The sequence below is a fragment of the Xenopus tropicalis genome, chromosome 9 (genome assembly GCF_000004195.4).
Source record: "Xenopus tropicalis strain Nigerian chromosome 9, UCB_Xtro_10.0, whole genome shotgun sequence".
Taxonomy (NCBI): Eukaryota; Metazoa; Chordata; class Amphibia; order Anura; family Pipidae; genus Xenopus; species Xenopus tropicalis.
In genome coordinates this window covers 80,493,927-80,506,181 of record NC_030685.2, presented here as the reverse complement: position 1 = coordinate 80,506,181, position 12,255 = coordinate 80,493,927, and the positions used below count along the sequence as shown (strand labels likewise).

Sequence of the window (12,255 nt, the reverse complement as noted above, 5' to 3'; positions counted from 1 at the left end):
AAATAGGCGGACGACAAGAAAAATCATGCAACTAATGCTTTTCTTGAATTTTTCGTTGTTTCACAAATTTTCTTGCAGTTTTGAGAATTTTATGGTGAAGCGAAACGGGACAGATTCGCTCGTCACAACTGGCATAGTAATGATTAGGGATGCACCGAACCCAGGATTCAGCCTTTTTTGGAAGGATTCGGACTCAGACGAGTCCACACTACTCGTTGAACCGAATCCGAAATCTAAAAATCACGTGACTTTTTGTCACGTAAACAAGTAGAATTTTTTTCACTGTGCGTTTTACCGCTTCCAGCATATGCTAATTAGGATTCGGCCAAATATTTTACGAAGGATTCAGGGTTCAACTGAATCTGAAAAAATAGATTTGGTGCATCACTAGTACTGATGCAAACTACATAATAAACGGTACTCTAAGGGGGAGAATTACTAAGGCACGAATCCTTCGAATGCGTCCAAATGCGTTTTTTTCGTAATTATTGGTATTTTTTGCAACGATTTCGCCGCCGTCGCGATTTTGTCGTATTTTCCACGACTTTTTCGTCACCGTCGCGACTTTATCGTATATATTCCGTGACTTTTTTGCCCCGGCGTGAAAAAATTTGATTTGTTTTTTCCTCCGTTTACAATCGCTCAATACGAAACATCGCGACGGTGATGAAATAGTTGCGCAAAATACGATAAAGTCGCAACGGCGACGAAAAAGTCGCGAAAAATATGAAAAAGTCGCGATGGCGACGAAAAGACGGCAAAATTTTAGTTTCCAATTCGAATTTTAGCCATTCGGGATTCAAACTCGTGCTTTGGTAAATCTGCCCCTAAGCCCTAGATAAAACTGGAGGGCTAATTTAATATAATAATGTAACAATTTGTTACAAGAAAAAATACAATGATAAATTCAATTTTCATAAAATCACAACTTTGAGTTGAGCTAAAATGAATTAATTAAATAATAAATGTAATTAATCCTTGGAGACCTTGATAATAAGTAACCTATGTCAGGTACTAACCATAATGTGTATATTAATCATGCACAGATGTAAGGCAATATATATAGTTATTTGCTATCATCCCAGCTGGGTTACCTTCATAGGTTTGATCATTATGTTATAAAGACCATTACATTTAATAAGGAACTATCAATACAGCACTTTAACTTTGTTATTATTTGTCCTCATTGTCATTCAGTGAAGAATATATTACTTACTCACACATCTGTTGTCATTTACTAACACTCGATCTCCTCGGCATGAGCAATTGATACGGCCATCGGGAGTAATAAGGCAAAGGTCATGGCATCCTCCGTTCATGTAAGAACATGGTGACAATTTACCTAGAAAATGGGATGCATAAAAAAAATGAGCAGTCTTACATGCGGATTTATCAGCTATTTAAAAAAATAAAAATTGGAGAATATATAGGGCTGTAAAGAATGAAATAAACGTTTTTTATTTGGACGAGGGACTGGTTTTTCTTTTATTGATCACACTTGTATTTTCTGTTGGACCAGTTCTTCTATAAATATTGATTGTGTACTGTACATTAATTGTATCTGCAATGTGAAAAAAATATGTTCTTTTTAACCTATTGCATCTGGTCTCCCAGTACACACAGCTGTTGCTGACACCAGGCTCAAATATGTGGGCGAATTTTCTCACCAGGCATGGATAAGCATTTTGCCACTGGGGAATTGTTTTCGGAACTTCTGCAAGATTTTGCTGCAAAAATGTTGCCGGTGCATCAAAAAAGATGTGGTTGCATCAAGAAAGGGTAAGGCCATGCCAAAAAGGGCAAAGTCACTTCCAGGGTCGGACTGGGCCGCTGGGACACCGGGTAAATACAAGGTGGGCCCCAGCGGCCCAGATCCGACCCTGTTGGCGCTCCCCTTGCCGCTGATGTCCTCCCCTGATGCGTTTACAAATGCACATTCAGGGGAGGATGTCTGGCGGGGGCCTCTGCAGAGAACGCGTGCCATGGGGGGTGTGGGGCCCCAGTGGGCCCTACACCCCCCTGTCCGACCCTGGTCACTTCAAAAAATGCGTGGGCATGTAGAAAAAAAAAAGTCAAGTGGTACTCACATTTCGTGATTTTTCTACAAGAATTGTTTCTGACTGAATGGCATGCAAATAGGTGCAAGTTGGGACCCCCAGCAAATGGCTGGCCAATGGGTGTCAAAATGCCTGTTACTATGAGCCATTGTACCAGGCCTAGAAGAAAAGAATTTGGGACATCCGTAGCCCTATACTGCTTCTCCAGACAGCTAGTAAGACTACCATGGGTTCCCTGAACTCTATGCTTTGGGGTAGATCCTATATCAAAGGGTAATGAACATAGTGCACTAATGGTCAAATTTTGGCAGCAGTAGAATTAAATATTCTGCCATCTGAGTTTAGTAATGTCACTAATATCTTCAGCAGGCAACCTTGTCTTGTGTTTTGTAGCTTCATACAGAACCTTAACTGTAGCTTTAATGTTTTACCAATGAATAATCTTATTTTTATACTCTTAATTCTGAGTTTATATTCACAGGCACACTTCTCTTCATGATTCACCTAGTCGGTTGGAGGAATTAAGAGAAGCATATCATGCATATTATACTGTGGTGCATTACATTCACACTGTGAGCCATCTTAATGCAGCCAGATTGGAGATAGCCTCAATCATAATCACAAATAAATTGTATCTAACATTACAAAAAAAATTGTCTTATGACTTTTCTTAAGTCTGTCAGTGTATATAAAAAAATATACAATGGAAGGAGAATGAACACAGTATTTTGCTTAACAACTGCTTAGCTTTCTACAATACAGACAATAACAGATATAGATAATGGAAGATACAAAGTTGTGTGAATATGGGAACATGTATTATAACTAATAAAGAAACTATTTTACATTTCCTAGTGATCTGTGACTACTCATAGTTCCAAGGACTGCAGCCCTAGATTTCTAGGTTTGAGCAATTATCTTGTAGAAATAGGGCAAGATCAGACTTCCTCTGTCTAAAGAGCAAAAGTCATTAACAAGTAATCCAACAAAGTAATCTTTGCTCAGAAATTCCTACTATATTAGACAAATTTCCTTGAGGAAATACAGTGTGCACAACAATAGGACACCACATAGGTCTCTGCTCCCTTCACAGGTGGTAGTAATGTTCCAGATACTAAGGGGTCTATTCATCAAAGTACGATCCCTCCGAATGCAACTAATTCGTATTTCTTAGTACCTTGCGTATTTTCGTTTTTTTTCGTTATTTTACGCGTCTTTTTCGTACCGTGCGTCAAAAATCACGCAACAAAATCGTATTGTTGCAACAAGTACGAAAGTTTTGGATTCATTCCAGCTTCATTATCGTGACTGTCCTTGGGCCGGGTTGGAGCTGCAGAGTGCCATTGAGCCCTATGGGAGACTTTCCTTGGGCCGGGTTGGAGCTGCAGAGTGCCATTGAGCCCTATGGGAGACTTTCCTTGGGCCGGGTTGGAGCTGCAGAGTGCCATTGAGCCCTATGGGAGGCTTTCCTTGGGCCGGGTTGGAGCTGCAGAGTGCCACTGAGCCCTATGGGAGACTTTCCTTGGGCCGGGTTGGAGCTGCAGAGTGCCATTGAGCCCTATGGGAGGCTTTCCTTGGGCCGGGTTGGAGCTGCAGAGTGCCACTGAGCCCTATGGGAGACTTTCCTTGGGCCAGGTTGGAGCTGCAGAGTGCTATTGAGCCCTATGGGAGGCTTTCCTTGGGCCGGGTTGGAGCTGCAGAGTGCCATTGAGCCCTATGGGAGACTTTCCTTGGTCCGGGTTTGAGCTGCAGAGTGCCATTGAGCCCTATGGGAGACTTTCCTTGGGCCAGGTTGGAGCTGCAGAGTGCCATTGAGCCCTATGGGAGACTTTCCTTGGGCCGGGTTGGAGCTGCAGAGTGCCATTGAGCCCTATGGGAGACTTTCCTTGGGCCGGGTTGGAGCTGCAGAGTGCCATTGAGCCCTATGGGAGGCTTTCCTTGGGCCGGGTTGGAGCTGCAGAGTGCCACTGAGCCCTATGGGAGACTTTCCTTGGGCCAGGTTGGAGCTGCAGAGTGCCATTGAGCCCTATGGGAGACTTTCCTTGGGCCGGGTTGGAGCTGCAGAGTGCCATTGAGCCCTATGGGAGACTTTCCTTGGGCCGGGTTGGAGCTGCAGAGTGCCATTGAGCCCTATGGGAGACTTTCCTTGGGCCGGGTTGGAGCTGCAGAGTGCCATTGAGCCCTATGGGAGACTTTCCTTGGGCCAGGTTGGAGCTGCAGAGTGCCATTGAGTCCTATGGGAGGCTTCCAAAATCATGCACAGAAGGATCAAAGTCGGAAAGGTTTTCCTGTCGTTTACGATCATTCAATACGAAAATTTTGGATTGCCAATACGATATTATCGTTACTAATACGTTTTTTTCATAAGCATTTTTGTGATATTTGCGATCTTCCAAAATTATTGTATCCAATCCGAATTTTTCCCATTCGGGATTCGAACTGGTGATTTGATGAATAGACCCCTAAGGTAAGTCAGTTGGGTTAAATCAACCATTAGGAAGTCTTAAAAGCTCAACTTTTATTCATTTTCTAAAAGTAAGACGCCTGACGCGTTTCGTGCGCACTTAATCCTAGGCACAACCCAAGTCAGTTGGGTTGTGCAGGCACTTTCCATTCAGTTACATGTAGTTACTTTCTATTTGAAATAGCAGGTTTTACCCCCTGAACCCCCATTTATAATGAAAAATAGCTTTTATTTTAACTACTTACATGTGTTGGTGTCGTTGGATACTGCAATGATTCCCATTGGCTGATGTGGTATGTCGGACCGAAGAACTTTAGTTTCTCCTCCTGTGTATTTGTTAGAACGAAGGATAGCCCGTCTCACCCAATCAGACCAAAAGATATAGTCATTGTGAATGGCCAGACTGAAAAAAGTACCTGGTCCAGATCTGACAATTACCTATACGCAAAGACATAAAACATGTGCTTTAACATCCAAACAACTGTAGGCAAATAAAAATAATTAGAAATAAATGGAATTGACAGTCTAGTTACACAAAATGGGATTAAAATAAAACAATTCTTGCAAATCAATCCAACTCACTGGAGTTTTGCATGAGTAATCGTTTAGGATTTGCTAACAAATGAGTATAGATCCCTGTGCATTAAGAAGCCTTTGAAGTAAAGGAATAGTAATCTGCCTTATTTGTGAATTTAGGGTAGTTTGATTGATTTTATAAGTAAGTTTTAAAATGATTTACTACACCAAAATGTATTTAATGAGACATGATAATTAGTGACGGGAGAAATAATTCAGCAACCATGGATTCGCGGCAAATTTCCAAGTTTTGCCATTGGTGCATTATTGCCTTGTAAAAAAAATTGTTGCGCGACAAAAAAAAACTTATTTGTAGTGAAGAACAATTCTATCCCATTTTGTTTCACAGAAAAAGTCACAAAACGACAGAAAAATTCACAAAACGACTAAAAATCTGGCAAAAAATTGTTGCTCGACAAACAAAAAACTTATTTGTATTGAAGAGTGATTCTATCCCATTTTGTTTCGCAGAAAAAGTCGCAAAACGACAGAAAAATTCACAAAACGACTAAAAATCTGGCAAAAAATTGTTGCTCGACAAACAAAAAACTTATTTGTAGTGAAGAACAATTCTATCCCATTTTGTTTCACAGAAAAAGTCGCAAAACGACAGAAAAATTCACAAAACGACTAAAAATCTGGCAAAAATTGTTGCCCGACAAACAAAAAACTTATTTGTAGTGAAGAGCGATTCTATCCCATTTTGTTTCACAGAAAAAGTCACAAAACGACAGAAAAATTCACAAAACGACTAAAAATCTGGCAAAAAATTGTTGCTCGACAGACAAAAAACTTATTTGTATTGAAGAGCGATTGTATCCCATTTTGTTTCACAGAAAAATTCGAGAAACGGCAGGAAAAAATCACAAAACGGCTAAAAATCTGCCAACAATGCGAATCCGCAATTGTCGTGCACCCATTTTACGTGACCACACCCATTTTGACGTGACTGCATCCAATTTTATGTAGCCGCGCCCATTTTGACATGACCACTCCCATTTTAAGCAGCAGCGCCAATTTTGACAGAACCACAACTTTTTTTTTGACGTGTAATGATTTTTTCCGCGGCACATTTTTGAGAAACAATTCACCAGTGGTGAAATGTGGAAATTTGCTGCGAATCCATGCCTGGCGAAAAAATATGCATCACTACTTATTTGTAATTTTGGAAATTTAAGTTGGCTTATTCAAAGCAACAATAAAATCAAAAGTTCACCTATTGGTTCTTTCACTGGAAATGGTGGTATGCAGATAAATGCAAATCATATTTAGTTATGGAGCACAGTTTACTAGTAATATGAACAAATTTGTTAATAGGCCTGGGTAATAATGGGCATACTTTGGAATAGCAATATACAGGTATAGGACCTGTTATCCAGAATGCTCGGGACCTAAGGGATCTTTCTGTAATTTGGATCTCCATACCTTAAGTCTGCTAAAAATCATTTAAAGATTGAATTAACCCAATAGGACTGTTCTGCCCCCAATAAGGGGTAATTATATCTTAGTTGGGATCAAGTACAGGTACTGTTTTATTATTACAGAGAAAAGGGAATCATTTAACCATTAAATAAACCCAATAGGGCTGTTCTGCCCCCAATAAGGGGTAATTATATCTTAGTTGGGATCAAGTACAGGTACTGTTTTATTATTACAGAGAAAAGGGAATCATTTAACCATTAAATAAACCCAATAGGACTGTTCTGCCCCCAATAAGGGGTAATTATATCTTAGTTGGGATCAAGTACAGGTACTGTTTTATTATTACAGAGAAAAGGGAATCATTTAACCATTAAATAAACCCAATAGGGCTGTTCTGCCCCCAATAAGGGGTAATTATATCTTAGTTGGGATCAAGTACAGGTACTGTTTTATTATTACAGAGAAAAGGGAATCATTTAACCATTAAATAAACCCAATAGGACTGTTCTGCCCCCAATAAGGGGTAATTATATCTTAGTTGGGATCAAGTACAGGTACTGTTTTATTATTACAGAGAAAAGGGAATCATTTAACCATTAAATAAACCCAATAGGGCTGTTCTGCCCCCAATAAGGGGTAATTATATCTTAGTTGGGATCAAGTACAGGTACTGTTTTATTATTACAGAGAAAAGGGAATCATTTAACCATTAAATAAACCCAATAGGGCTGTTCTGCCCCCAATAAGGGGTAATTATATCTTAGTTGGGATCAAGTACAGGTACTGTTTTATTATTACAGAGACAAGGGAATCATTTAACCATTAAATAAACCCAATAGGGCTGTTCTGCCCCCAATAAGGGGTAATTATATCTTAGTTGGGATCAAGTACAGGTACTGTTTTATTATTACAGAGTAAAGGGAATCATTTTACCATTAAATAAACCCAATAGGGCTGTTCTGCCCCCAATAAGGGGTAATTATATCTTAGTTGGGATCAAGTACAGGTACTGTTTTATTATTACAGAGAAAAGGGAATCATTTAACCATTAAATAAACCCAATAGGGCTGGTCTGCCCCCAATAAGGGGTAATTATATCTTAGTTGGGATCATTTCCAGACAAGGGGCACCCCACTTAACAGGATCTCCCACCGTTCATTGAAAGTCTTCCATTGATGAACTTCCTACTAGTGATGAGCAAATTTTTTCGGCAGGCATGGAATCGCATGGAATCGCAGCCATTGGCAAATTATTTTGTGAAACTTCAGCGGAAAAATTAGTTGTGTGTCAAAAATAGTTGCGGTCATTTCAAAACTAGGTACAGTTGCATCAAAACTAGGTGCAGGCATGGCAATAAAAGACACGCGCGACAAAAAATTTGCACAACAAATTCGCTGTTTTGCGAATTTTGACGTAGTTTTGTGCATTTTTCAGCGAAACGGGACAGATTCGCTCATGACTTCTTCCTACATGCTGTCAGAAATCTCCTTGCAGTTCATTTGAGAAGACATATTTCAAACTGGTCCAACAATTCGTTAATTTGAAACTTTTTGAAAGTTTGTTGGCTTATTCCTGCTGAGTTGTCCCTACTGTCAAGACTACTTTAACCAGCATGTAGAACGCGGCTTCTATTCATACCAAAACACTTTAGATGGGGATATTGTGTTTCAGGAATCTATTTAATTCTGAGATTCTTTTCTTCATACTGTATTAAAGCATCAATGTCTGACAGTATTTTCTTTTTCTTTCTTTTTTTTTTTTTTTTTAGAAAAGAAGGCACAATCCCTACGAATGTATTTAAAAAAAATATAATATGACTGTGAAAGGAGACTTATCAAGTGCCGAAAGAAGAATCCAACTTTTTCGTATTGTCTCTCTCACTCTGTCTTCTTTGATGTGTCCTACATTGAATTCCTCTTTAACTATACAACCACCCCCCTTTCTCTTTCAAAATGTATGCACTATTCCATTCCATTACACAATGCACAATGCATGTCCTATCTAGCTTGATACGAAAAGTGTATTCTACTTGCATTCTTTATTTATTTGAAAAGAGCTAGTTTGATCAAGAATAATAGAAGCATTTACTTACAGAACAGAAAGATGATATGAAAGCATCAGTCATAAAGACACAAAACGCTTTAAAAGGAATTCAGTCATTAATTTATAATAATGAGTAGTGATGAGCGAATCTGTCCTGTTTCGCTGAATCTTTCAAAATATTCACAAAACGGCGAAAATGTTGTGCATCAAAAAAATTGTTGCCCGTGGCTATTCTTTTGTCGCCCGCGGCTTTTCTTTTGTTGCCCGCGGCTTTCCTTTTGTCGCCCGTGGCTATTCTTTTGTCGCCCGTGGCTATTCTTTTGTCACGCACGGCTATTCTTTTGTCGGCCACGGCTATTCTTTTGTAGCGCGCTATTCTTTTGTCGCCCACGGCTATTCTTTTGTCGCACAGCTATTCTTTTGTCGCCCACGCCTATTCTTTCGTCACCCGCGGTTATTCTTTTGACAATTTTTGGATGCGCAGTGAATTTTTCCGCTGCAAATTTTTTCATCCATTTCGTGAAACAATCCGCCAATGGCAAAACACGTAAATAGGCCGCGAATCCATGCCTGGCGAAACATTTTGCCCATCTCTAGTAATGAGCGAATGTGTCCCGTTTCATTATGCTGAAAAATTTGCAAAACGGCAAAATACTTGTGAAATGCAGCTACCGCACAGTTTTTTTTTACATGCATGACCTTTTTTTGATGTGGCCACACCTTTTGGTTTTACACGACCGTGACTTTTTGATACAACAGAGGACCATCTACTTCTAGTGAAGTCGGGGAACAGTGACCCCGTAAATGAGGATTAGCAAGAGCCGGATAACATCTTTAATAGCACTTTCTAGGAAAGTGAGATAGTCAGTCTAGTTAGAAAGAGCAGTTTCTGGCTCCAACCAGGAGAGATTAGCTGGAAGTACTCTTCCCCACTGTTGCCATAGTGTAGGGCCACGGTTAAGACACAGGTACCAGGTTAGTTCCTATCCCTGATCCACAGTCGGCTGTTTGGGATCCTTGACTGCTAAGGTACACATCCTGAGGATACAAGATACTTGTCCAGACTACTCTCCACAGTGGCGCCATGCTGTTTGGCTCTCTTTACCCTGCCCACACACTGAGGTGGGATAAAATGGTAGACACCATCCCTTTCTATTCCCTGTGCTTTTATCTGCTAGTATTGGATAACCCTGTAGATCATTTGTCTTGGGCAAATAAATAAGTTAAGTTCTGTTTTACATCAAAATAACTTTCTGGCATCCATGCTTTTCATTACTTTGCAAACAGCCTAAGTGAGTTGTAGTTGCACGACACCCCTTTGATATTTCCACATAGCAAAAGCCCATCTTGTGTTAGAGTCCTATGTAACCCATACTCAGAAGCCTATCTAGCTGGTCTGGTCTGTAGATACAGCCAAATAATTATCTGCCTTGTTTTTTCTAAGAGAAAAAGCCATTAACATCCTTCTAATTCTGGACAGGTATTTTTGTGCAACATTACAAATTTGCCTTTTATTTGAATACAATTATGAAGCTTCCTCAAGTTGTCATTTACCAGATGGCGGAACAAAGGGAATCTGGGACAATACCTCTTCATAACCAGAATTATGTACGAAACCAAAAAAATGAAGTCAACGTAACATACATAAATAAATGTAATGTGTAATGTACGTTACATTTCCCCCATCGATAGAAAAATTAATTACGGAGTATTTTATCCAAAATCCAATAATTTAATATGTAAACAACAATGTTATTTGTGTCCAGCTATTTACTGTGCAGGACACATGCACAATCCTTTGTACAATCCCTATAATAGGACCATCTGTCTTTGTAGTCCGCAAGTACATAGACTAATCTGCATTTTAATGGAGATTGTCCTGTAATAATGTTAAACACATTTAGGCAAAAGGGACTCATAAAAATAATTCTCCCAAAGCAGTGCAACAGAGGAGCCAGAAAATGTTGCATATATATTTGCCATGTCATTGGCGTATTTTTTTTTGTATAGAGATAATTGCTGTCATCAATAGCAAACTGATTTGAACCAGTTTCAGAACTCCCGTGTATATCCAATCCAAGTGAGATTACAGCTTCTAAACGAGCACAAATGGACAAAAATGATGCAATCCTGAGTCCAGTTAGACAGAAAGGAAAGAAAAATAACATTTGGATTCTGACTAAAGCAAAACTACATACAAGAACATTACACCATATTACAATTTATATTAAAAAAAATATATATTCACTCTGACCCTCTGACTCAAGGACTCCACCCGAATTTCCCCCTCTCAGCGTTCAAAGGGATAATACCAGATTTCAACCCTCATTCATGGATACAAGCAGGAATGACTACATGGTCTAATGTTTTGATGAACAACCAATTTCCCACATTTGGAGCTCTGCAAAGAAAGTGGCATATACCTATAAAGTCATTTTATATCTATCTTCAACTCTCCAGCTTTGTTAAAGCGAACCCATACTGTACCTCGAAACAACTGTCTGCTATTCAACAAAAAATTTCCTCAGCTACAATGTCTGCTGCACGGATTTCTCATTTCTATACTGCCATTAATGATCAAGCCTCCAAACCTCCTGACTCATACCTGGTGGCCTGGGGAAAAGACCTAAACATGACAATAGATTCAATAGACTGGAATATTGCATTCTCACTGATCACAGCAACAACCAAGTCAGCCAGACTACTGGAATCTAGTATTAAGCTAATGTACCGCTGGTATATGGTCCCAACAAGACTACACAAAATTTATCCACAAACATCGTCCAGCGGATGTTGGAGAGGTTGTGGCCAGGAAGGCACTTTTACTCATATTTGGTGGGACTGTCCTAAACTGCTCCCGTACTGGAATCAGGTATTCGATTTAATAAACACTGTTATTGGCACCCAAGTCCCGAAAACACCGCTCTCCGCTTTACTAAACCTGGATCTTGACTCTCTGAAATATGCCCAAAAAAAATTGGTGGTACACTTTCTAGAAATAGCTAGACTGTTAATTGCACAGAGATGGAAATCAGACACTATCCCAGGCATGAATGAGATGATAAATCTACTAGACTTAACTGAGAAATTTGAATTCTTTGATGCTAGAAACAAAAACGCTTTAAATTCATAGGATAAAAAGTGGTCTTTATGGAAAAGGTATAAGTCTGTTTAAAGATACCTAGAGAACTGTGGTATATTAATATCCCCTGGTGCCTTTTTCTCTCCTTCCTAACCTTTTTTTTTTTTTTTTTTTTATCTTTCTTTCCCCCTATCTTTCTTTCCCCTTCTCCCCTCTCTATCCTTTTCTTCCTCTCTCCTTCTTCCTTCTTACTCCCTACCTATTATTTAGGTAGAGTATAAGTTACGGTTTGCTGAACATGTATAGCCTGAAACTTACATTTGTACTGTTTAAACCATGTGTAATGGCTACTGATATGTTGTTTATTTCCCTTTCTTAGGAAAAAATAAAAATTGTCAAATTTAAAAAAAATATATATATATTAAAATAAAATTTTACTACAGATAGAGCATTGGCTATTCCAAATGATTTCTTGCCATGCCCCAAATAGATCTCAACCCTGGAAGAAAAGAAGCAAAATACTCATTCTCTATGGAGAGTTGCCTCTGTCAACTCTTAATAGACATGAGTTCTAGTGATGGGATTCTCTGAGTTTCGCCATTGGTGGATTT

General features: G+C 39.3%; 1 protein-coding gene across 1 annotated transcript in view; it reads right to left on the bottom strand.

The window, feature by feature from the left end:
• The window catches only part of lrp1b (LDL receptor related protein 1B), a 255,407-nt gene that overhangs the window by 226,380 nt on the left and 16,772 nt on the right, over positions 1-12,255 (bottom strand). Inside the window, exons 3-4 of the mRNA XM_031893508.1 lie at positions 4,767-4,959; positions 1,217-1,342 (exon numbers count right to left, since the gene is read on the bottom strand). Of these exons, the coding sequence (XP_031749368.1) occupies positions 1,217-1,342; positions 4,767-4,959 (319 nt within the window). The remainder of the gene's footprint in view (positions 1-1,216; positions 1,343-4,766; positions 4,960-12,255) is intronic.